The sequence below is a fragment of the Nipponia nippon genome, unplaced genomic scaffold (genome assembly GCF_047370975.1).
Source record: "Nipponia nippon isolate SJK-2023a ecotype South Korea unplaced genomic scaffold, ASM4737097v1 scaffold_9, whole genome shotgun sequence".
Lineage (NCBI taxonomy): Eukaryota > Metazoa > Chordata > Aves > Pelecaniformes > Threskiornithidae > Nipponia > Nipponia nippon.
The window spans coordinates 25898287-25925038 of NW_028262413.1; the positions used below are offsets into that span (position 1 = coordinate 25898287).

The window sequence follows — 26752 nt, forward strand, 5'->3', positions numbered from 1 at the left end:
TTACAGAGACCACATGGACAGCACACAAGCTGGTCCAAGCTACCGTTAGCTGCCATTGAGTTCTCCATCGCAGAGAACACCAACAACTCCTGTTTTCTTGGTCAGTAGGATGAAGCAGAGAGAAGCACAGGCTGTGAACCCCTCAAAAGCAGGACCTTTTGCTGGGATGTGGCTCCTCCTCAAATGAACCAGGCAGTGATCCAGCAAAGCCATGACATGTTTGGTCACCCTTATGCTGGAGGGTGGTTTCACATGTAGCCTTTGCTTTTTTGATGCAAGATCCATTCCCTGCAGAGCACGGCCTGAGAGATGAACCACCCACCCTCCCCGATAGCAAGGGGCTTTAACTCTTCCCCCAGGTCAGGGCAGCTGAGAAATGCTCTGCATAGGGTTTCTACCAAAAGGCTGATTTCCTTCAAAGGGACATTCAAAGCTCAGCCCCTCCAGCTCCCTTCACCCTGTACACAAAGCAGAGTATTAATAGCCAGTCTGGAAGACCATAAAACACTAAATACCTAAAGAGTTCCTGTACCTTGAAATGTTAATGCTAAGCAAAAAAAGAAACCTTCCTGTTAGCAAACTTCTCAGCTCTGTGATATATATATATATACACACACACGATTGCCCTCCTTCCCTCCAAGCCACAGAACAGCAAACAGCACTTGAAACTAAAACGCTGCTCTACTTACAAGGCATCCTATAGATCTGCACGTCTCCCCAACGCCCGGACGGGACGGGAGAGGCTTCACCAGCACATGCCAGCTCTTCTTGATGACTTAGTTACCACCTCAAAGAGCTGGCTGGCACCCAGCCATCCTCCCCTTACAGGATCCTTTTCAGCCTTCCAAATCAATCTCCCCCAGCCCCCAAGCACACTCAGCCTGGCCCCAGCTCTTTCCTCTTCTTCCAAGCCTCCCTTCCCCACTCAACTGCTGGAGCTCAGCTCCAGCACTGATGTCCCTCCTCTCTCCCATGGCTTTGCTCCCTTCTCCTTGCAAAAGGCCTCTCTCATCTACACCATGGAGGGTGAAGGGGACACATGAGCACTGGGAGAGGGACCGGAGCAGAGACCTGGGATTGTGCATCCCGCTGGGGAGGGTGGGTTGGGATCCCAAGCTGGCAGGGCAGCGCCAGCTGGAAATACTCGCTTGGAGCTGGTATAGTCACATTAGCTGCGGCTCTTGGCATGCACCATGCTCAGCATGGGACCATAAGGACATTGCAGCCCCTTCACCACACCACGCCAGTGACGCAGCATCCCGGCACCGACACCAGCTTTAGCAGTAGCAATTATTTTTGGGATGCCCTCCCCAGGGAATAAGCCCCTTTCAGACAACACACCCCATGCCTCCACTCGCCACCATCCATGGACGAGCCCTCGAGTGGATGCAGCTCTCCCTCCTCCAGCCTGGCCGGTGACCGGCTTGAACCCAGGACTGAGCCCCGGCTCTGGGATACTCTTTCAAGGGCTGAGCCTGAGGATGGCAGCCACCAGCCACGCAGCATGTGGTTCACTCCAGAACAAGCCACATTCCATCTGTTAAACAGATAAGCGGGGCCATTCCCAGCACAGGAGGCAGCATACCTGCATCCCCACGACTGAAGGGAGAGACAGAGAGGGAGGGCGCAAGCAGGGGATGTCTGGGAATGGTGTTCATTTGCATAGCACCTGGGGGAAAAAAAAAAAATCACAACACTGCATTTACATAGCTAATTGGGGGAGCAAGCTTCCCAGAATGAAATTACTTTCTGGCTTGGGAAAAAAAAAACACTACAACCACAGGATTTGTAGCTGTAATGGTGCCTTCTCCACCTGGAGCACCTTGCATGCTCTCCCCAACAAACTCCATGCTCATGCCTAATGGGAGCATCCAATCCGTGCAGAGGATGGGGGAAACTGAGGCACAGAGGCTCCACAGTTTGCATCAAGGAATTGGAGTCAAAAGCCTCAACAGCTCCTCTTGTTCCCTCAGCACCAGACAGAAAGTGCTTTTGAGTTGTATCACATTCCACCCTCTTGACGGGATGTAAAACATGGCAACCTCCACATCGTGACCAGAATTAAGGCTTAAGCCTGCAAAGCAGGCTTGCTCTTCACATTATTTATCATGGCACACTTCAAGAGACCCCAAGTGAATGAGGGCCAGGCAATATTTTAAAATAAATCTAGACACTTACCGAGTTTTAAACTAATTTCAGTGTCAAGCACAGGGGAAACATCAGCAGGTATGAGCACGCACCATTACCACACCATATAAAAGCTGTGTGGTTAACGTCTTCCTGCAAAGGGATTTATCTTGTCCGCAGAGCACTGGGATGGAGCCGGCACTGTTCAGCCAACCAAGGGCAAGGATGGGGGCATGGGAGGAGGAGAGACGGACAGCACAGGCACCACATGCCCTCCTGGGTTGAGCGGTGCCGGCCAAAGTCACTGTCTCCAGCCCCAGGCAGCATCACCACTGCCCAAGATCCCATCTGGCACAGCAGCATAGCATACCCACCCGTGTCAGTCCACAACCTGAGCTCACCCTAGAAAACCCCGAGTGCATTTATTTACATCAGATCAGTTCCCTGATCTGGTCCGTGGGCAGGAATGAGTAACAGGGACAGGAATATCTCGAGCAGATGTTGTCACCAAATACAACATATCATCAGGCTGCTGGTAGCTTTAAATCATTTTAGAGCCCGGCGACTTCTTTCCAGCCCTGGGCTGCGTCTCCCCAGCTCTCCAACTCCAGCCGCTGGCTCAACATCTACGAGCCCTGGGGTGGCTTTCCCCTTGCAGTCTGGCAAGGTCTCCAGCTCCAGGCATTGATCACCAACGAGGTGGGAGCATCACAAGAAGTCACCCCAAAAAGTCCACTGCAATTGCCAGCTGCCTTTTCTCCCGCATGTGGGTGCTGCCTGCCACCAGCTCTGAATATTCGGGTGCCCTCTCACCCAGCACATCTTCAAGGCTGCCTGCACACGAGGACTCACAGGTGAGATGTACTTCACAGCTCCAGCAAGAAGCATCCTCAAGAGCAGTGGCAGAGCAACACAGCACTGTGTTTGCACAGCAAACGTCAGGAAAGCAGTGGCACAGAAGACGCACAGAAGACATAGTGCTTGCAGGAAACCAAGAAAAGGTGGTGAATTGCCAACAAGCCAGTCTTTAAAAGCAGAGGAAGGGAAAAACAGGCAGCACTTTGCTCCGCAGCCCTTTCCAGCGGCCTCCCCAACTGCTGGGTGGAGGAACAGCTTTGCTCATTAGCGGGTTATTCCTGGCACACTCCCCCTGCATCAGCTTCCCGGCAGGGCCACAGGAGCAGCTCGCCGGGTTTTGAAGCCTTCGGGGTCGTGCAGCGCTCAAGATGCGCAAATCTTCCTTTAAAGAAATCTCACTCAGGCAGATAAATGGTGCTGGGTAACTGAGGTCATTAGGCTAATAAGCAGCCACCGCCAGCCTGGAAGCAAAGTAACAAACACAAGAGTCTACCCGAGATGGTTAGCCTCAAAATCTGACCCATCTCAAGCAGTTACCGTCTCCATCGGAGGAAAAATCAGGTCCATGAGTCAGCAGGATCAATCACCCAGGAGCCTTTTCATCAAAATCTCAAATCAAAGCGTCAGGGGAGCAGATTTGTAGCTTGCTTGCACCAAGGAAGCAGCGCACGGACCCCGTCAAGAAGGAGCTGTCCCCCCTCCGTCAGCCTCCTCGCTAGCGCGTTGTCATTCTGCTCTTGCGCTTCGGGAATGGGGAGATGTTTTCTCCACTTTCCCAATGCGGCTCTGTTTCCTACCGCTGTGTCCTTGACAGGGAGCCACAAGTCCTGCTTCCCACTCCGGCGGACATGGGGCTGCATTTCGGCATGACGACCTATTAAACAGGATACGGCAACGCCAACTCATCAGGCATCAAAACTAACTCACCCCTTAACTAGTCCTTCCTAATGCTGCCAGATGGGAAAGCAAATGGGGAGAGATGAAATTTTTCCTTTATAAAACCTTCAGAGGTGGGATCACCTGAAACTCCCAGCCCGCTACATCTAGCAGTTATAAAAAAAAAAAAAAAGCCCACATATAAATAACCTCTCAGTAGGAGCCAAAACTCAAAGACTAACCCCATGGTTTTAAGTGAACGAGGCCAATTTCCTCCTTTGTAGCTCTTGACACATGTTGGCTGCGTGCCCCCTTCTTGCCTTGTTCCTGCAGCAGAAGGCTCCAGGCGGCAGGTCCGGGGACGATAAGGAAACGAGCGGTGTAATTCCCAAGGCCTCCCAACACAGCCCTGTCAGCAGCTCTGGAGGCAGCTGATTCCAGCGTGGCTGGAGAAAAAAAACCACGGCAAGAGGAGCCCACAAGAGCCAGCAGCTGCCTGCAACACCCTGCCACTTCCTTGAGCTCCCAATGTTGCTCCAGCTGCCGTTCCCCAGAAAGAGCGGAGCTCTGTGGAGCAAGTGGTGGGAAGCAGCACTGGGATGGCAGGAAAACAGCTTCTGCCTGGGGTTTTCAGTATGAGCGGGTCCCTACCCCAAGCATTCGGCTTCCCGCATGCCCTAAAAATCCCAGGGGAAAAGGATTTACAGGATTAATGCCAGCTCTGAAGGAATGGATGGAGCAAGCTTCGGAGGGAGCTGTAAAGTAAGGGGTGGTTTCACTGAAATGCCTCCATTAGGAGGTTTTCCTCCCAAACTCCAGCCCCAAGACAAGCAAACCCATGCCAGGCACTATCGATCACATCTGGGTCGAATTCACAACCACGTCTTCAGAGCACGAGGCTGGATCAGCCTGCAATGCCCCATCCTGGCTTTGCCCCACATCAGGTGACTCAGCTTCCCAAACTACCACCTCGAACACAGAGGACCGCTCTTCATCCTCACCTTGATGAGGATCTCAGATCAGAGCAGCTCAGGTTTTGCCAAAGCCTCACATCAAATGTCTTGACATTTAGGGTGGAAAAAGCTATTTTGGTGTGTTGGGGTTTTTTTGCGAGCACAGAAGGTGCTCAGCATGCAGAGGGATCAAGCCCTCGGCACGGTGGCTCCCCGCTCCCACACCATTCCTTAGGGAGCTCGGTGGTCAAACTGCATTTGAACCATTTTGTACAGGAGCAAGACACAAAGAGCTACCGGTGGAGGGTAAGATCAAGTCCTAAAAGGATGCACAGGGAGCAGAGCTGGAAGCTCTGAGCAACGTGAATCCGCTGGGCTGCTTCACTGGTGCCACCGTCAGCTAGTGAAGGAGAAGAGGACAAGCGCTAAGGGACAGCAAGAAGCTGGCAATGGCTGGGACACTGCAACAGAAGAGGCCACAACAGAGCTGGAGACGTTTATACCCACCAGCAGGATGATGCAAAGCAGAAGCATAGGATTAGTGGCCACATCTCCACAGCCACGTGCAAGGAGCTGCCTCCACGACCAGGTTGGGGCCAAGCCTGCAGCAGTCTCTGTGCTCTACACAGAGCACCTCTCTCTCTTTGAGATACAAAACTGGAAGCAAATACAATATCAAATGTACAGAAACGTCCCTCAGAGTCTACAGCCTTCTCCTGTTGGGCTTGGACCTAGCAGAGCTACTACCTACTGGGCAGATCTTGCCTCTTCAAGCTGGAGTCATCTGAGCACCTCTTCACCCCAACTCTCACCCCTCCATCCACCACCAAACCTCATCCCTCCCACCAAAAATGGCTTTAAAAAAAAAAAAAAAAAAAAGGCAACCATGTTTTGATTCCAGTTAAGGAATTAATGCCCCCAGTCAGGTTGAAACAGTCACAACTGTAGGAACAATGCTGAAGACACCATGAAGATCTGCCTCTATGGGTTTAAGGGAAGAAGGTGTGCACAGATGACACCAAAGCCACATTGCAAACTGCCAGACAGCAGGGAGAGCCCAGGGATGTATTTTTGGGGAGTATTTCTTATTTGGCAGCTGCCACTAGCGTGGCATAGCCACCCTACTTCCTCCACTGCTGTCTGACCTCCCAGCCACTGCTCGAACACCACCTCCAACACCACGCTGTCCTCCCACAGAACCAGAAATGTATTTTCACACCAGCTTTGGGGCCTGTCCACTGTAGTGTCCTCCACCTTACAACGTCGCCTAACCATCAGGCCACGAATAGCAGGGGATCTCTGCTTGGAGCACACACAGGGCATAACCACGCTGTGTTTGGGGGGAAAAATTATGGGCAAAAAATGCACCAGTGGCTTCTATCCCCTCTTCCACAGAGGGACACAACCGAATCCACTCTCCTCGCTGCCTGAAACCGCAACACACGTGACCCAGAAAGGCTTTTCAGAAGAGCTGAGTCTCCAGTGGCTTCTGTTTGCCTTTCCCTTGTTTGCAGCAGCGTCGCATCTGGACCCTCGTCAGGAGAGAGAGAGAGAAAAAAAAAAAAAAAAAAAACACGCCCTCCTCCTGCTGAACAACCTCTCAATCAAAACAAAGCCAGAGCAGCAGCCAAGAGCTGGGAGGCTCTTTTGTTTAATGCTTAACATCCCCTGGCCAGGCCGGCCTGCCCCGGCGCGTCGAGGAGCGGGGTGCCAGGGGCAATGGCGCGGGCAGTGAGCCAGGGTGGAGAGCCAGCAAGCAAGCGCCCGCCGCCCCAGCAAACGGACCCCCGGGCCAGCTCAGCCACATGAAAGCAGGCAGTGGGGCAGGCGGCAAAAACAGTCTTCCCAAGCCCGGCTGGCACTGCTCCTCCATGCACAGCCATTTTGCTGAGCATGGCTGCTTGCCGAGAGCAGCCATTCTCTCCCGAACACAGCCCCCCCAGACCAAACCCCAGCTCAGCTCTGGCCATACCCAATGACCCATGGCTTGCCATCCGCCGAGTCGGGGACACACCCACTTGCTGGTCCTTGTGCTCCAGACACGGGTGCATCAGCACAAGCTCATTTCTCTTCCTGCTGCAAGAAGTATTAAGCTCCCACTCCTGCCCCCCCAAATATCTTTTGGGACTCCAGCAGCCCAGGCTGGCACAAGGTGCTGCCCATGCACCAAACCACAGCCCAAGGCAAACCTGCGCTAGGTGCTCAGCCCACCCCAGAGACCCCAGAAGGTCTCAGCACGGTTCTTGCCAACAGGTTTCATCATGATCAGCCTCATCCTTGGCGAAGTTATCTCCTGTGTCCCAACACACCGATGGCATCAGGTTCGAGGAGGGTATGTAACAAGGCAGGGCATGCTGCAACAGGAGGCTGGATACAGCCAAGATACACACCTAGAAAACGGGCATTTGGTATATTCGGTTCCCGAGGCTTCGTTCTGGGAAGCAGCGATCAGAAGAGCCATGGGGTCTTATAACCAGCAAAATATGTCCCATGGAGCCCATGGGCCATGTCCACAGGCTCCGTCGACACAGGAGCAAGGGTGATCTCGCCCATGGACACCATGCGAGCTTGAGCTCCTGCTGACATGAAAGGGTGTCTGAAAAAAACCAAAGCAAAGCTCTTTCCTACACCCAGCAAGGACTGGAAGGCTGCAAAACGTTCAGTGAGATATTTAAAGAGCACAAAAGCAGAAGGAGGGGCAAACAGTGAGCTGACTGTGGCACTGAAGCACCTTGTCAAGGAAAAATACTCACTACTGAAGTGCTCTTTAATCCAACCAAGGTGATAGAACAAAACCTCCTGGCTGGAGGCTGACTGCTCAGCATGCACATATGTACGGGGAAATCATCTGCCCTGGGCTGAAGCCAGTGGAGGGAGAGACGGTCTCTCTTTCTTCATCCCCAGATGGAGACCAGCCTCCCTACCCGAAACGGAAGCGGGAGCAGCACAGGGTTAAGCAGAGGACAAGCTGTCGGAGACCAAAGGTTGGGCTGAGTCACATTGTGGCCGTTCCTGTTTCAGTCTGAGCAAGTTTCTTGCTTCCCAGGCAGGGTTTGTCCCCAGGCCTGCAGGAACCCATCACCTTCGTCCCCCCAGTGCACTCCCCAGAGAAGCTGCCCTCCCACAGCCAGCACGTACCTTCGCTCTTCACTTGTCCTTCAGACGCCACATGCCATTTTTGGGGCATCTCTGCAGCTTTCAGGAGACAGGAAGAGCCCAATGCCACTGCTCACCTCCATCTCATCCCCTCCGTTGTCCACTCTGCCCCAGCCATCAGCCCATTGTCAGGCTCTTCCTCAAGAAATAAAACTGCTTTCCCACCCCTCGCCATGCAGCCACCTTTCTTCTCCTTGCCAACGGCTTTCCCGACCCAAAGGAAGCCATCTAGCTGCCCCCAGGAGGCTGACAAAACACAGCCGATGTTTCCTCATGAGCGCAAACACAACGCATTTTTCTGCGGATCCAGACCTTCAATCACTTCTCAAAACAGGGCTCAACCCTCCAGGCTGAGCCTTCATTGATGTGGATGTACCTGAATCCGGACAAGTAAAATGGCAGAACCGTCATCACGGGATATATGTATGGAGATGATAGAACGGTTTGGGTTGGAAGGGACCTTCAGAGATCATCTAGTCCAACCCCCTGCCATGGGCAGCGACATCTTTCACTAGATCAGGTTGCTCAAAGCCCCATCCAACCTGACCGTGAGCACTTCCAATCATGGGGCATCCAAAACACCTCTGAACAACCTGTTCCAGTGTCTCACCGCCCTCATCATAAAAAATGTCTTCCTTATGTCCAATCTAAACCTACCCTCTTTCAGTTTAAAACTGCTACCCCTTATCCTGTCACTGTAGGCCCTGGTAAAAAGTCTCTCTCCATCATTCTTATAAGCCCCCAATAACCCAGGTGGAGTCTCACCAGGGTAGAGTAGAGGGGTAGAATCCCCCCCCTCGACCTGCTGGCCATGCTGCTTGTGATGCAGTCCAGGATGTGACTGGCTTTCTGGGCTGCAAGTGCACATTACCAGCTCATATCCAATTTTTCACCCACCAGTATCCCCAAGTCTTTCTCTGCAGGGCTGCTCTCAATCAATTCTTCCCCTAGTCTATATCGATATTGGGGGTTGCCCCAACCCAGGTACAGGACCTTGCACTTGGCCTTGTTGAACTTTGTGATGTTCACACAGGCCCACTCCTCCAGCCTGTCAAGGTCCATGATGTTTGGTCCCTGCCTTCGTAATCCCCACCTCGCTTTGGCATTTCTACCTGGCAGAGGGTTTCTGCAGCTGCATCAGTGAAAGAAATAAATCTTTAATAGTAAAAACACAGGAAAAGCCATGCAGGGTACAACCAAAGGTCCAGCCAGCTCTCATGCTGGCCAGCAGCAGATGGCTATGAAGGAACATAACAGCCAAGCATGTTGAGATATTTCCCAAAACAATTCCCGAGCTCCAGCCCTCCTTGGGCTTTTCCCAAGGCAAAAGACATTGCCCTGTACACCCCCCCAGTGGGTTTCTCCTCCACAAACCCACCCAGGTGCCCCAGAGCATTGGTGAGCTTTCAGCATCGACAGCTTTTTGCAGCAGCATTCAAGTCCATCACACAAAACAGCATCTGCTCCTCTTCCCCGTTTCATTCACTCAGGTTCTGTTGCCAGAAAGGCCAAGGAAGCAACACGTCGTCTCCACACCACTCCTTAATTTTACAGGCTTCAGTCACCTGCCCGAGGAGTCTTCCTCTCGAGCGGAGGAAGCACCGACCTACTTAGCAGCTCTTCTCCCAGAGCTATCCCATGGCCAACCATCCCCAACACCCTTCTCTCTATATATGCTCTATGTTTTTGCAGATGGGGGAAAAAAAAAAAAATATCTCCCCAACATCTCCCTGGTCTCAGCAACTCTCCCAAATCTACTGAGCACTCCCCACCCATCTCTTCCCAGTGCCCAGCACCATGATCCCCATGCCAAAGCAAAAATCCTCCCAGGGAGCCGCTAGCTGCAAACACAGTGACGCACACCCCAATATCCCCCCAGTCACTCTCCTGACACCCCAGCACGTGTTGACAGCAATAGGGCTGAGCCACACATGGCTTCAAAGGCACGGACCAGCAACATCAGCATGCAGCTAGCGCGGAGGAGCTTCTGCTCCAAGCGCAAAGAACTCCACACACTCAAAGTCTTCCTCCATCCACCTGCAGAAACCATATCAGCCACTGCAATTACTAAGAAACACGCTAACCGAGCTGCCACTCCAGCAGCTGCATCCAGAAATGGCTGTGCAGCCACCCAGAGCCAAACACCACTCAGACAGACAGACGGCCATTCACCATGTCGGCCACATGCCGCTAGCAGGGCTTTTCGCACCCCCCGTGACCTGGAAGAGCAGCTTCACCAGCTCAGCATGGCTGCTGCATGTTAGTGGAGGAGCGACGTAAAAAAATCACCCACAGCAACCCGTTGGCCTAAGGCTGATCGTCACAAGTGGGACAAAGCCCACATACCAATGGCAGACCAAGAAATGAGGTGGTAACTCCTGTCAACCCTGCACCTTGTGCTTGCCTGCACACCCACACAGATCCCTCGTTTACTAACACGTTAAGGTCTCCTTCTCTGAAAATATGCAACCAGAGAGAAATTAATTCCTCCAGGAGCTGCAGGGAGCTTTGACACGCAAGGTGAAGCCACCAGGAAGCAGAGCATGGCGACCAACAGACACTGCTGCTCTGTCCTGTCAGGAGCTGGCGCGGGGACAGGACCAGGACATCACCTTCACCACCAGCCCAGGCTCCTCCCACAGAGCAACAAGAGTTGGAGAGGCTTGGACCTGCTTGGCACAGCCACAACACCGAAGAAACCAAATCCCCAAGGATACGGCAGGATGGTACCCTGACGCACGGTGACTGCAGGCTATTTGCTGGTGCACAGTTCCCAGAAGCCAGGCGCAGCTCGACTGGTGCCCTCCCATCACTGCGTCCAGACCCCAGCACATCACACGGCCAAACCGTCTTCACGCCAGAACCAGGAGGCACCAGCCATACATCAGTGCTGGCCCCCAATGGTACAAGACAGACAGTCCCGCTGTAAGCTCCCGCTCCCTCGTCACCCACAGCGGCACACTTCGGCGCAGGAGCAACTGCCAGAGCCGAGCAGCAACACCACCTCCACCCACACCCAGACACCTTTCTTACCTTCTCCGACTTCACCTTTTTCAGCTGCCGGCACTCACTTTCCCCATCCTCCAGCTCCGACTTAACTCCCAAGGGATTAAGCGCAGCTCCCGTGTCAATAGCTATACTCCCAAGCTGCTCGGCAGCAGCAGGCTCTGTCCCCTGGCCCCCATCATACTGTCCCACCCTCACCGCCAGGGCCAGGGGCTGCAGCACACTGGGCTCCTTCTCTGCCACAGCCCCCACACCCTCACTCCTTTCCTTCTTGCTTTTGGATGAGCCGCCCTCCTTCTCCTTCTTGGAGGCAGCCACGCTGCGAGATGCCTTGGCTGATTTCTCCGAGCCCTTTGGGGTGACAGCAGGCACCAAGCCGCCCGAGTTCGCACCGTCCCCAGAACGTCCTTGAGCCTCCTTCTTGCCACCAGCTCCCTCAGTGGGACTGAACAAGGAGGTACCCGGGGTTGGCTTGCCACTGTCCTTGCCACTCTTGCTCCTTTTCGACTTAGATTTGCCCTCCTTGCCCTGCGGGCCCGGCACTGGGCTCACAAACTTGATGTTATCCGGTAGGGTTGCCACCGCGTTGGGTGCCGGGAGCCCCACCTCTTTGGAGCCCGACATTTCCAATTTCTGCTGATCCTTCTCCAAATCAGCGTCCAGGTCAATGATGAGATTCCCTACACCAATGTCCCACTCATCCCCACTGTCGTACGTCTCAACCGGGTTCGTATCAATTCCTTTCCCTCCGGAAGCTCCGCTGCTCAAGGACATCTTAGAGTTAACAGCCCCTCACGGTTCAAGGCTCTTCCCTGCCTCCACGCCCTGGGGGTCACCTACGTCCTCGGGGGGCTTCCAGTGGTCGGGGTCTGCCCAGGTGACGGCATCGCTGCTGGAAGGGAGAGCAAAGAGAACAGGGTTACACATGAAGAGCGCCAGGCAGGCAGGTCTGCCTTCATCGGTAGCCACACATGCAGGCAGGAGAAGTCCTGGGCAGGGTGAAAGCCCCCAACCTCCCAAATCCCCATCGCATGATGCGAGGCAGCATCCTCCTGCCACCCCCCCGGGCTGGGGGCTGCTCTTCGGCTGTCCCTGCAGCAGCAGCCATCTGGCACCAGTCCCTTGATCAATACTGGCCCTGGCAGGTCACGGCTCTTGGCTCCAACAAGACATTACTCACACGTTTCCCCGCTTGCCATTTCCCTCTGAATTATCGAGTGCTGCCCCTGGGAGGGAGGATTGATTCCTCTCCTGCCGATGCCACCCGGGGGGGGGGCTCCTCTCCCCGCCAGCCTCACTGTGAGGGACGAGAGCCACTCGCTGGGAAAGTCGAGTGCCTCGGTGGGAAATAAATCCCGAGCTTCAGAGTGTCTGTGACACTTGGGACACGTCAAACTGGTCGCCAAAGGCCAAACGGCAGCGGGAAGTGCCAGGTTTTCATCCTGCACCTCCAGGCAGCACCACACAGCAGCCGGCTTTAGGACATTAAACCGCCATCACCTCCAGCATGATGACTGTGTAGCAGACTCCGAAGAATGAGAAACCAAGGCACAACTGCATGGGTACCTGGTCTTAACTGGGAAGAGAGGGACCAGCCGTACCTGTCCGCACCACAGCCAACCCCAGCTAGCCCAAAATTTCTCCTCTCGACTTCCCAGCCCTTTGCCCTCCCTGCTCTCAGATGCATTATACACTGCCCTGTCCCCAGAGGTAGCAACAGCGGGGGAGGAAAACAAAAAAGGACACCAATGCGCAACCGGAAAAAGAACCGGAGTTGCTCACCAAGATTAGCTCATGGCAATTACACTGATGAGACATCATTAACACAAGAAACAGCTTCTTCCCAGCAGCCACCCAGCCAGCTACTCAGCCCCAGCCGCCCGCTCTCCAGATCTCTTAAGAAATCCTTGGCCACCCATTTGGACGAAGCTCCTCTCCAGCAGCACTGTCCTTCCTTTCCCCACCGAGCTCTGGGCCTGCTGGCTCCTGGTACTATTTACGAGCAACACTTCAAAAGCAGGTGACTTAAAGAGAAACGAGAAGCAGGAAAGAGAGGGGGAAAAAAAAAACCACCTCCACACACGCACAAATTTCTTCAAACCCCAGCAGGCAAGAGCCTGGAAAGCAGCTTCATGGTGCGTTTCCAGAGATGCAAACACTGTAAAAATGCCAGGGATTCTTTCATCAGACAGGCTGCCGCAGCCAGACCATTTTCCATCTGCTCCCCACAGCATCCTCAGCTCTGTACAGCTAATAATCTGCTCTCTGACAGGTCATTACGGATATTTTTAACCCCAGGAGCCAGGGGCTAGCATGCAGGCTGGAAATGAAAAGCACTGACCTCTCATTTCAGTGGCAGAGAAAGTGCCGAATCAGGAGATCACTTTGTGCACCAGAGTCGCTAACAGCTTCCCAAAGCCGCACCATGTGTTTCTCTTGCTGCCGCTGCCGCCGCCGCCTCCTCCTCTTCCTCCTCCTGCCCCAGCACCCCCTCCCCAGCCCCAAGCCAGGGCATCCAGCTCGACCCCACCAACCTGCCTCTCCAGAGCCCCTCTCTGAACCACTGATGGGGCTAGCAATTGGCAGCAACCATCTCATCTCTGCACGGCACAGACCTCCTCATCCGGTACGTGTTGCTGCAGCCAGCTCGCTTTGTGCCGTGGATCCACAGCAATTCCTTTGTCTGGATGGGCAAAGCCGGTAACAAGGTGGATGAACTAGATTTTTAGCTGGTAACAGCCTCTTCCCAGCCCAAAGTGGAGGCACAGCATCCAGCCACAACCACACAGTGCTGCTGCGCAGGACCAATGCACATGAGCTACCAGGAGAGGATGAGGCTCAGCCTCCAACCCCAAGAGGTGCCCACCCAAGCAGGTGGAGCATACAAAGGGCCATGGCCAGCTCAGATCAGAGGGACAAAATGGACCAGGATCTGGCCTCTCAGTCACAGGAAGGCGATGGACAATCCAAAGGGTTGTATTGCGACAGGCACAGCATCGCCTGCTCCACGCAACACCTCCACGATGCCAGCTTGGCCGGCTCTCAGCTCACACCAGGGAGCTCGTCTTGCTGTTTTAAGTGTGCATATATACATGCACACACACACATACATAAATATTATTTATATATATGAAATAAGGAGAGCAGATGAGCAGGACTTTGGTCTGAAACTATGCAAACAGCAGCAGCGTTTGCCAATTCCTACCACAACAAAAGGAAGAAGGAGCCCAGAAGTCCGCTGAATCCCTGGCGATTAGAGAGCCAGGAACAATCAAAGGGTTAGAAAACACAAGGAGGAAAAAACGTTCACCCTACGGAGGAGGTGTCGAGGGAGCCCGAGCTCTGCTAATGCGGAGGGAAGTGAACCACAAACAGGACAGACAAGAACAGGCTGGATTTGCAAGAGCGGAGGAAAGGCACGTCGTGCCGAGAGCAGGGCAGGGAGCGCAAGATGTGCCACCACGGGAAGAGGGACTGGGGCAGGGATCGGCCCTTTCCAGCCCAGGGCTGAAGGCTAAGACTCTGGTACGTGATCCAGGGGGGATCCCCTGAACGTCGTCCATTGCACATGGCTCTAAAGCCTTTCCCGCAGCTCAAACACCCCCTCTCTGAAATTCCCATCCTGATTCCCAATTTCTCTTCTCTAAAGAGCCAGCCTCGCAGGCTCAACCTCCACAGCCAGAGGAGCGTTTTGGGTCCCTTTCCCAAGCAAGACCCCCAGGGACCCCCAACCTGCCACGCCATTGCTATTTTGGGTGGACGGGAACCCCTGGCTACCGCAGCCCACAGTCCAGAGGAGGTGGCCCCTTTCCCACCACCTGGTTTTCCCAAGCTGGATAAACACTGGGTGCTATCTAGATCCTCCCTGCTCTCCTGCCGGGGTGGGGAGTAATGCTGCCACAAATCACAGCATCTCAGAAAACAGACCGAGGAGATTGATTCAGCTATAAACGTGTCCTTCCCCTTACATCCTGCCATCATGGGATTGATCCCCGCACAACATGAAAAGCATGTGCTCACTTGTTGGCCTGGAGACCTGCCAACAAACCATTTTAAGAGCAGTCCTGGAGTGCAGATCCTACAAGGAGACAGCTTTCTGCTTGGGAATGCTGTGCACACACAGCACCAGACATGAATAATGCAGCTCCATTAGGTGCTGAGACCTCTACAATCCACATCTACGAGCTGGGATGGAGCCAACCAAGAGACAAACCTGAAAGTTCACTTTCGAATCTGCAAACACGCCTAGAGAAAGCTATTCAAACAGAATAGCTCGCCTTCAAAAAGGGAGCGAGGAAGCCACATGAGCCCCGGGCTCTTTGTGCTAAAACACGCGCAGGATGCTCAGCAGCAAACCCGTCGAGCCCACGCCACTCAGGCTTTCTCTACCGGTTACTGGAGGCCGAAACACCAAAGCGGGGAAGGACTGAATGCCCAAGGGTGGCGAGATGCAGGAGAAAGCACTTCTCCTGGCAACAACCAGCCCACACGTAGGAAGACTGTCTCATACCCATGTGCTCCAGCCTGCAGCGCTCCAGGATCAGCCTCTGGTGGCTTCCAGACATGACTGACTGCAATTTTCACCCTGATTAACTTTCAGGAATGCCCGCAAGAAGGAGTGGCAAAGATGATGGGAGGGGGGAAAAAAAAAAAAAAATCTCCACAACGCAGCGTTTCCTCCAGCGGGGCACAAGGTAGGGAGCAGAGGGTTTCAGCAAGATGCTTGCCACGGCCAGGAGCAACCCTGGAGAGCAAACAGACCCCTCCGCTCCCTCCCAGGGGGAGGCAAAGGCATCGCCAGCAGCCAGAGGAAAGCATCCATGGAAGAGATGCTGGCCACCACCACTTGCTGAGACCCCGAAGGGCTCCCCATGAGCCCATGGCCCTGCTCTGCCGAGGCAGCGGCACAAGGGGCCGCAGTGCCGAGGCCCTTCCTCTCGCCGCTGGCAGCCAGCCGGCAGCTCTCCCCATACGCTGCCTCCGCACAAGATCCCTTTTTGTTTCCTTTTACGACTAAAGAAACTCGGGGCGGGGGGGGGGGGGGGGGAACATGCCTGCCTTTCCTGAGCTGCAGCGCTTGCTCCCTGCTCAGCTCCTACCACTGCATTTGTAATCCCCCAGCTGGGCTTGTTTGGGTTGGATTTTTGTTAAGTAACTCCCATGTCTTTTCTGCAGATTTCTTTTTAAGATGTTCCCCTCTCTCCCCACCCCCTCTCTCTAGAGATGGGGGAGAAGAAAAAAAAAAAAAAAAAAGAGAAAAAAGAGAAATGTTGAATGCGAGCCAGCTGGCACACACAAGAGGAGACGGAGAAATCTGCACAAAGGAGCTTCCTCACTCACTTGCTGCTTTCAGCTCAAGAAATCACGCAGGGGAGGAGGGTTTGCTCTCCCCCATACATCAGTCAAGCCATAGCGGACAAAGGAGATTTACCATGACACCCTCCAGAACTGTCACCCAACGGGGGCAGGATCCCTCAATCGCCTTCACCCGGCGGGAGTCCGAGCTGTTGCAAAACACGCTGAAGCACAGGGCTTCAAAACAAGCTGTTCAGTGTGGAATTAAGCAAGATTTTGAATGGAGGAGCTGCGCTCCCGCCTCCTCGCTCACACAAGGCGCTGGGAGAACTTCGGTGGCTCTCGGGGCCGAGTGGGACGGTGCTGGAGAGCTGCCAGGAGGGAGAAGGCTGAACCCAATTTGAATAAAATGGAGCCACCCTTCTTTTTTTAATATGGAGGTGCACCCCACCAAGACTACATCTTCCAGCATGCACTGCAACCAGAGTGCCTGGAGAGATGTCGAGAAACTTATGCCGGGACTCCAAGTTTCCGGAGGCTGAGCCTTGATACTGGAGATGAACCTGACACAGGGCAGCGCTTGAGTCATGAGTCATTTGTTGGCATTCTTGAGAAAAGCCTGAAATATTTGAGTCCAGGCATTACAAAAGCAGGACACATGAGGTCACTGGAAGAGGCTGGAGACGGAGGAAGATGGGAGAGGTTAGCAAAGACCTCTTTGTCATAGGGGTGACCAGGCAATCACTCTACCTGGAGCAAAGCTCAAGAGATTTACCAGCCACAATACCCACCTGCTACTAAATACACACTCCAGCATCAACTTCACATTCATCATCAGTAAAAAGATGCAGCTCAGATCAAAATTCAACCTCATGCCCGCCCCCATCCGCTCATGACCTTAAAACATGACCTTTACAGCAACACTCAGCAAGACTACAGTACACAAAGATGTCCAGCAAAACTGTAGATAAAAGATAAGGGCAGATGGTGCCAGAACTCAACCTGACTGTGTTTGAAGAAAACACTTCACCAGATTAGGTAAAACTCAGCATTTCCTTCTTACTGACACTTCTTTATCACCAATGCTGAACAGGTGTTGAGCAGAAACTCGATCTAGGGCTGAAAAACCCAATGTTCTTGAACAGGGCTCGACAGCAAAGCCGCCCTCAGCAGACCCCGTTACTACCCTCAACTCCCAACAAGCCAAACACAACCAGCGGCAACATCACCAATACGTGAGGTATGCAAAAAAGGGGAAAATTAAAAAGAGGAAACATTTCAGGCCTTCCTTTATATCAGAAAATCAGGAAAACTGGAACAAGTTCCTCTTTAATCCTCCCATCGCTCTTGGAAGCGTCAACACCAAAGTCCCAATTTGTCATTTGTTCGTGCCTCAAGAGCCTGCAGTTCTTCAGATTTACAATTATTTGTTTTTGATGTCTCTCAACCCTGGCATTTTTTTCAAGCTACTATACTGAATAAAACACGACTCAGATTTCCTCTGCCAACACACAGTGAAGTCCAGAGCTTCATATTTCAAGAAAACTAACAGTGAGAGAAACATCACTCAAGATCCTCAGCTCAAGCGGAAGGCACATCAGTACCTACAGACCCACACGAAGGCACCAAACATCACTTCATTTCATTCCCGTGAAGGACAGCAGGCAAATGCCACCTTCTCTGTACTCCCGCTTGCTCTCTGCTGAATCGCGCTGCTGGAGTCACTTCTCCAGTGGGAAGCTGAGCAAGCACCATCATTACACAGAAGCCAGAACTTATGTGTCAACACGACTCAAGTCATAGAACTGTAGAGCAGCCCAGGTTGGAAGGGACCTCAAAAGGTCACCTGGTCCAACCTTTCATGGGAAAGGGAGCCCAGATGAGATTATCTACCACTTTGTCCATTTGCATCTTGAAAACCTCCAGCAATGTGGACTCTACCATGTCCCTGAGAAGGTTGTTGCAGTGAACGATTTTTCTCACTGTAAAGAATTTCTTACATTGAGATGAAACCTCTCCCAGTGCAACTTGTATCCATTGCCCCTTGACTTCTCCATGTGGAAGAGAAAGCCTCCATCCTCTTTGTAGCCACCCTTTAAGTCCAGCCACTTGCCCGCATGCACAGCCCTCCCACGGAGAGCTGACAGACCTCCTGCCGGGCAGCAGCCAGGTTTGCAGGAAGGGTCACAGCAGTGGGATAAAGCAGCAGCATGGACTAGAGGAGCATCAAGCACAGCTAGGGCAGATGAGAGCCGTGCCAGCACTTCGTTACGACTCCCACAGCACCATCCTATGCAAGGCACGTCCTCTTCCCAAGCCTCTGCCTCCAGTGCAGAGATGAGCAGGTAGCAGCAAGGCTCAGGCTTGGCTCTTCCTCTGGACACTGGCTGGCCATAGCCTGCTTGTCCAAAAATGCCGGGCTAGACTTCTTCCAGCAAGCATGACCTTGCAGACTTCAAAATCTCTGACAGCTGAAAATGGACAACAGCTTTCTCAGCAACCCCAGCACTCAGATCCACATCCATAAACACAAACTGGTGCCCAGCACTCTTAACTTTCAGCTGTACTGGGGATGAGGAATTGAAAAACCCAGATGCATGGGAGAAAAAGCATTCGGTGGGTAAAACAGAAGCAGCTTCCTTCCTGCAAGCTCAGCTCTTGGATCTATCCTGAATTAGAGACGCAGAAGAGGGATTTACCCCTCACCGTTGTGTCTGCATGCTGGAAGACACCACCGTGTAATTGCCATACCCAGACCTGCATGCGATGGTTTAACAATAACTAGAATCACAGCCCCATCTTCACCCAAAACCAGCACCCCCTGCTCAACCCGCTATCCCCACGTGCCACCCTGTGTTACTGTAGGTGTCAGGCCATCACCGGCACACAGCACCCAGTTGGTGCCTGGCAGGCACGAGCAGTGCCACAGGAGCAGAGAGGCATCACTGCGGGGTTTGGCTGTTGAAGGCTGACACACAGACCGTTGGCAGCTACATGGTGGCAAAAGCAAAAAGCAACGCTGTGAGCAATAACCAGCCAGGATTAACTCGGAACCGCTTCAGATGAGTCTAAGCTAGACAAGCTGGCACGCTACAGCTCATCAGAGGCGCTGCCGGCAGCACCAGACGCAGCCCCGGTGCTCTCCTACCACCGCAAAGCCCATTTTTGTTGAACCCAGCTAGCCATACTGTTCCTGGCTGTTGCCAAAAATAACATTAAACACTCAAAATGGGACATATTAGCAAATCTGTCTGGCACCAAGCTCTGCTTCGTGATGCTTCCCATAGGGACAAACCTGGGGGTTGATTGTCCCTCAACCAGAGAGCTGGTTTCCACCGGGAAAGTGAAGCAGACATGAAGACTGAAAACCAGTCTGGTTACACCCTTGCTAACCCCAACGCAGAAGCGAACTGATTTACAAGAGGCTTAAAGATATCTGAATCAGTGGCCTGTCCTCACGCGTAACCTAGAAGGGGGTAGAGAGCATGTAAAAATAACCAAAAAGGCTTACAAGTTTCAGATAAAGTTCCACGCAGGCTGGAAGATTGCCAGCAGCCTAAAAAAGTCAGCAGTGAGAGGAAGCAGCAAGATCAATGCGACCAGGAAAGATCCCCAAAGCATCAGTCACAGAGATGGGAAGAAAGAAGAGCTGGCGAAGACCAAAGACAACCAATGGGCATAAATAACTGCTGGAGTAAGTGCCAAAAAAAAAAGGAGCTCACCCTTTTCCCCCTGCTTGCCCAATGCCATCAGGAGGATGCAGAAAGGCACCCACAGTTTTGGCAGCAGCCCGAGCTCCCAGGCATCGGTGGGAACAGAGCAGGCACCTCTGACCTGGCCACTTGTACCCTTCCCTTATAGGCTTTGGAGGTGGCAAGGCTCCTTGCCTCGCTCCAGGCCACCCTGGTATCCCTGCTGTCCCCCAGCCCCATGGTGGCCCCAGTCCCAAGCTCGGGCCCCCATGGTTGCAGCCACATGGGTTTCCAATGAGGGGCACCCTCCACAGAGGTACAGCCAGAAAGGGAAACCACCAGCTGCACTGGCAGATGCAGGGAGGGCTCCGTGCCAAAGTCAACATCTCATTTCTGTCTTCTCCACCCAAAGGAAGACCACTGGAGTGATCCCAGCTGAGTGATGGTCAGTTGAGCAGCGGCTCCCAGCCACAGCCCCACCTCAACAGGGGAGGGGTATGCAGCAGCACAATTTGGAGAGGACAGACAGACGCTCGCTTGCTTGCTCCCAGGTTGCTCCCAGAGAAGGGAGAGCTTCTGGGCTTTATTTTTAATTTTAGAAGAGCACACAGGCAGCCTTGGCTGCTTCCCAGGCTTCAGAAGAGGACGTACATCTCCGTTCTCCTAACCACTTCACCTATTAATGCCTTTAATTTCCTTCATTCAATAACCAATTAGGGCACCTTGGCTACACAAGCTAAAGCTTCATTTGCAGCAGAGGACCGTACGTGCAGCTGTAATCTCTGTTGCTGTCAAGCCATCAGCCTGGGAACACTTTGGGAAAAACCAACCAGACTGCAAAGTAAAGGAGGACAGAAGGCATACGCAGACAGGGGCACATGCAAGCACAGTGAGTACCATGCCAAGAAATCCCCCCTTTTTTTTTTCCCCAGGAGGGTTAATAAATAGGTGTATTTCACAGATTAATAAAGCACATTTGCAAGGCTATGATATACATCAGAAAGTTGCTAATTCACACTAATGACCTGTTGCAAATTGCCGAATTTTGTGAATTAGCCAGCATGTAAAGGACTACAATAAAAAACAGCAAGAACCATGCATCAGAGTGCACTTGGCTTATTTTGGTAGTAATAGTTCACTTTTAATTACTTCTGGCAATAGGTACAGAGGGAAAGGACAGATTAGATGTGCAACCCAAAAAAAATAAACAGGAGATCTTCAGGACAAGAAACTTCACCATGGCACCAGCTACTAAATCTTTGGGGAAGGAGCAGTAATTCTCCTGGAGATCAGCAAGACACTACCTCTTCAACTGAATTCATGGCAGCTAACGTTGGCCAAGTCATTACACACCTCATTTTCACTCCTTTAAAAGCCGCAAAGCAGACTCCTCCGGAGCCACCCTTTCTCCCAGAGAAGGACCAGGATGACTCCGAGCCAAATCTTTGGACTCACTCAAGTCAGAAATGCTCTATTTAATCAAAACCACAAACGAGCTCAGCAAATTTATTAAAATCATTCTCAAACTGCCCTGTTTTTTTATCAATAAATCGGCGTAGCCACACAAAGAGACAAGATGTCACATGGGATGTAGCACTGCACAAACATACCATCCTTCCAGTCCTCAGAAGGGCAGCCGAGCGGGCCCAGGAATGGCTCAGAGGGAAAATCCAATGCCAAAAAACCTTTCTGTGTCCACAATGTGCTCGGGGAAGGAGCAGCATAAAGGGACAACATCCTTTTCGTTTCTTTTCTTACTCCATAAACAAGGAAATTTAATGTGTAAATACAAAATATCAAGATTCTCCTAAAATTATCCTTATTCATCCACAAAAATGCACTTATATCCTTTTATACCCTCTCTCTACACACACCCCCCCCCCTCACACAACATCTGAGTTGACGCTTAAGCAACTATGTCAGTGATTTTTGTGCACGTGAAGGACACTGACCTGCAAAAGCAAAACAACTTCTTGGTTTCATCTGGAAAACCCAGAAGTTAAATAGGTGTTTCCTTTAAAGAAATTATATAAATTCAAAAAAAGAAATCTCAAGAGCAACTAGAGCCACAGAGCAAGTTTCCCAGACAGGCAGCCATCCATCCCCTGTTTTCTTTACGATACGACCATTGGAGCAAAACTTTACTCTTTCTTCTGAAACCACGTCACACCACAAGGCACTGATCCGCATTAGCAGGAAAGAGCATCTTCAATGCAATGGCATGGCAAAAGAAGCCATGTCCTGGTGACATCTTTTTTTCTTGCCTTCCCCAAAACCAAGCAGCACCTCTTCCTCACCCAAGCCAACCCATTAAACTGTCCCCAGCCCCACCAAGGTCACCTGTGGTCTCACCTCCTTTCGGTACGAAGCCGGCACATGATGCACTCCCCGCAAGCATCTGCCCACTTGCTGCCTGCCCCCAGCAGGGCCCTGCCTCCAGCCGGGGAAGCTGTCCAGAAGCAGCAGCGTCAACACTCAAAGGGCAGAGCTGCGCACACACACTGTCACACATCCCTGAAACAAGGTACCTGGGACCATAAATACCATCTTATTTACATAATACTCCGGATAAAGGGGACAAAGAGGCTTATTGCATTACATCTGGGACTAGTATTGCATCAGCGCCCAGAGGCCCTAATCTGAATTGGAGCCCTGCCGCGCGGGGCACAGTGGGATGGCAGCGAGGTGCATCCCTGCTCCCAGCCTGTCCAAGGTCGAGAGCAACGTGGTACAACCCAGCTCTTCCCCTTCCCTCCACAAGCAAGCAGAGAAAGATCCCTTTTCAGGGAGCATACACCCAGGAAATACTGAGTAAATCACTGTGTTGGGCACAACACGTGACTCTGGTCGCAATCGCCTTTCTATCGCAGCTCAGCCCCGGGAGTGTGATCCCAGACACTGGTCTCCAACCTCTGTCACGGCATCAACACAACTCACGGACATCAACTTTGGTTCAGTAGGGACACCCGCGTGGAAGTGCTAGAAAGACGAGGCAGCTCCTGGTTTTCTGTAATTTATGCAATTAAAATTAAAAAGATACCGTAAACATAATCCGGAGGCAAATTTCGATGCAACGCGGCCCGGTTCTCAAAGAGAATAAACCAGAGTGAACTCTAGCCCTTCCTTCTTGTTCATACATAATAAAGATACACAAGCTGTTAGGTAGCTCCAACACAGAATGAGAACCCCTCAACCGCCTTTAGACTTTGCAAACCCCTTCCTCCTGAAAAAGGCATGCTTTCAGCTAGCCTAACAATTTAAAGGGAAAAAACTTTAGAGGCAGCAGAAGCAGATGCTGTGCCCACCAACATCCAACAAGTCAGGTGCAGTGAGCGCAAGGGGACTTTGCAACCTTGCAACTGCAGAGAGGGAGAGAGATTATCTGCGATTACCACCCAGCCTGTGGCATGGGGCTACAGACAGACAAACATCCCTTATTCACAGCAGCTTCTCCCCCCCAAAAAATAACACCATTTTTGGCACGCGCAGAGGACGCCGTGATAGGATAACGTGTATTAAGAGACACCTACGTGCATATACATGCACGCACCAGCCCCTCTCGCTAACGAGCAGCCTAATGGCGACTCACAAAACACACAGACCCTCCACTGGAAACCAAGTCCAAGCACCCAGCTTGGAAAAAAAAGAAAAAAAAAGAAAGTGTCCTGGCCATACTCAATTACAGATCATTATAACTTGCTTGATAATTAATTTCCTCTGGTGGCTCTAACTGGCTCGCAGCCCTTGTCCTGAACGCGAGGCCAGTTTAGGTGAAACATTAAAGCCTTGTCCTTTTGCACCACCGAAACGGCCGCACTCCCGGTGCTGCGCACGTCTCCCTTCTCCAGCGAGCTCTACCCTGCAGGGATGCAGTGAGAGGAGAAACCGCTGCTGGATGAACGAGGGCATAAAAGGGCAAAGACTTTTGTTTTGAGACCGAAATGGCTTCAAAATAAAAAATTATAAATTATTTCTGGTCAAGAGCTAATCAATAAAATAAGCTAACTGGATTTTTTGAGTGCCATGCATGTGCAGCCGTGTACTGCCAACAAAGAGCTAGAAATGTGCAGCACAATCCGATGCTGGAGTCATCGCACAAAGCGTGGAAATAGGCTTTCCTGAGGATGTCCAGGCGAGGGAGGCTGCAAGCACCCGTGCTGCCCCTGCGCACGCCAGTGCCTGAAAGCCAGCCCCGATGCCGGCATCCTTAATTCTTCGGGGGGCGGGGGGGAAGGGCCTGTGAGCTCTTCGGTGTGTGCCACAAAAAATGTGTGTGTCTAACACCTCCTGCAAGGGAAAGGGCCTTCCCAGAAGGGGGGAAAAAGAAAAAAAAAGAAAAAGAGGACTTCTGGGAGATGGAGGGGAGCCAAGTCTCGCAGACCAGACCTGAACCTGTGACCTTCCCTGTGTACATAAGGGATGGGAGAGCTTCATGGCAAGAGGAACCCACAGACCTTGCAGGACGCCTCGCTGCCGGCACAGCCACGTTGTCACTCACAGTGTCACCCCCCGGGATCAGCCCCATACATGCTGGCCCTCACGAGTGGGGCTCCGAAAAGGTAGCGCGGGGGCTGGAAGGACGAATGCTCGTGTCCTGTGGCACCGGGTCACCATCACACAGGAGCCCCAAGGGCCCTCTCCGAAGTGCAGCTGAGGAGGGCCAGAGGAGATGTGCTGTCCGTGTTTGCCCCCCCCAAACACACACAGAAAACTCGTGCTCGCTAAATGCCTTTGGGAAAATCTAATCTGCCGTGATTTGGGCCGAGAACCCCCCACGAGGGGCTGCATGTCCCCCCGCACCCCAAAAGGGCTGGGGTGCAGCATCCCAGGGGAACCCCACGTCCCCCACACCCTCCCTGCACAGGCACAGGGGGTCAAGGGGGGAGACCCCCCCCGGGTACACCGCTGTCCCCTCGGGAACCGCATCCCTGCGTCCTGCCCCCACCCCACGGCCCAGACGCATCGTGTGTGTCCCCCAGCCCCGACCGTGACCCCACACAAGGGGGATCCCCCCCCCGCCTCCCGCAGCCGTGGGGGCTCCGCGACGCCTCCCCCCCGCACCGCGGGGCGGTGGGACACGCTGGGGGGACCCGCACCCCGCGCCCCCGGTGAGCCCCCCATCATCCAGCCCGGCGGGGGGGGGGGGGGGGGCCGGGCCCTCGGCACCGCAGCCGCGGGAGAAGGTGACCCGCAGCGGGGGGGGGGGTGCGCACCCCTCCGGCCCAACGGTCACGGAGGGACGTTCCCAGCCACGGGAGGGGGTCTACACCCGCGGGGGGGGAGGGGCTCAAGGGCCGAGGGGGGAGTCCCGGCAGCAACGGCCGCGGGAGAAGGCCCCAACAGCCACCGCGGGGAGAACCCGGGCCACAACAGTGGCGGGGGAGGCGACGACCCGGGCCCAACGGTCACGGCGGGGGGGCCAGGGCCAGGCCCAACGGCCGCGGGGGATCCCTAACCGACGCCACACACACACACACACACACACACACACACACACACACACACACACACGCCGCCGGGACCGGGCCGGGCCGGGCCGGGCCCGCACTCACCCGGCTCCGCTCCCCTCCCGGGCGGCCCTAAGTCTCCTCCATGGGTCCGCCTGGCCGCTCCTACGGCAGCTAGGGGCCGGCCGCCGGGGCCGCCATGCCGCCCGCGCCTGTGGGCCGCGCCGCGCAGGCCGCGCCGGTGTCCGCCTGGCGGGGCGGGGCGGGGCGGGCGTTCGGCTCCGCTCGGCTCCGCTCGGCTCGACGGGGGACGCGGCAGCCCGGAGCCGGATCCCGACCGGCAGCCGGAGCGGGGCGGCGGGGGGGAGACGCAAAACCCGGAAGGTGGAGTTCAGAGCGGGAGGGCGGGGAGCGCGGTCCCCAGCGGAGAGGAAAAACCGGCGCGCACAAAGGGGGCGCCAGGGCCCGGCAGCCGCGGCCGCAAAACGCGGAGACCGGATCGACATCGGGAGCCGGGGCGCAGGAGCAAACCCCGGAGCGGAGTGCGTTCTCCCCTGCGGAGCCGGAGCCGCCGCGGTATCACTTCGGAAAGGGGACGGGGTGGCAAATTTTTGGGGATGTTTTACGCTCTGTGGCATGTCGTGTGAGACCCCCTGCCCGGCACGGTCCCCTGACCGCTGTGCTTTTGGAGGCACCGGCATCAGCAGCGGCCGCCAATTTGGCTCACTGAGCCAGCACAGAACTGCTCAGGCTGGGTTTCAGGCAGGTACCGCTCAGAAAGAAAGACCTGCCGGGAGCAGGCAGGAGGGGGTCACGACCTAGGATGCGCCCTGCGGTACCCGCATCCACCCCAAAAACCCACGATGTCATGCCCCACGCGGTCATTTTTCCTCACCAGCTGGGTCTCTGGTGCTGGGCAGATGGAGCATCTTCCTTCCCGAAAGCACCCGGATCCCCAGCCTTCCTCGTCCCCAGGAGGTGGCACGTTCCCCAAACCCTCCACGCCCAACCCCAAAGCCCCGGCGCCATCCCCGCGCCTGCCGGTGAGGAAATTTTGGCTCATCTCAGCAGGGGGTGTCCCAGCCCTGCCTCCAGGACACCCCAAAACCAGCCCAGCGCAGAAGCAGCTGGCCCTGAGCACGGTGAACCAGCACTGCAAGCTGTGCCGATGGAACATGGGGTGCACGATCCAAGCTGGCAACCCGGCAGCACCAAGCTCGGAGCCGGGATATGGTCCTGCAGCAAAGGTGATGGAGCAGGGACCACCACCTCCACCCACCCACCCGGTCTCCAGCATGGGGCATCCCAGCCCAGAAAGGTGCCACCATGCCTGGGGATGGCG

The 26752-nt window shown here is 54.0% G+C and overlaps 2 protein-coding genes across 4 annotated transcripts in view; both read right to left on the reverse strand.

Annotated features, from left to right (window-relative positions):
* Positions 1–25694, reverse strand: part of ZNF609 (zinc finger protein 609) — a 75205-nt gene extending 49511 nt beyond the window's left edge. The window contains exon 1 of one of the 3 annotated variants that reach the window (XM_087745510.1): positions 25516–25694. Coding sequence is in view for 2 of the 3 variants with exons in the window: in XM_087745508.1 (XP_087601634.1) it covers positions 11004–11750 (747 nt within the window). In the remaining variant the exon portion in view is untranslated. Of the gene's footprint in view, positions 1–1585; positions 1607–11003; positions 11751–25515 lie in introns of those variants that run through there. The other 2 variants (XM_087745508.1, XM_087745509.1) reach the window with 2 other exon arrangements.
* TRIP4 (thyroid hormone receptor interactor 4) overlaps positions 11768–26752 on the reverse strand; it is a 51837-nt gene continuing 36852 nt past the window's right edge. Inside the window, exon 14 of the transcript XR_015701716.1 lies at positions 11768–11868. The gene's annotated coding sequence lies outside the window, so the exon portion shown is untranslated. The remainder of the gene's footprint in view (positions 11869–26752) is intronic.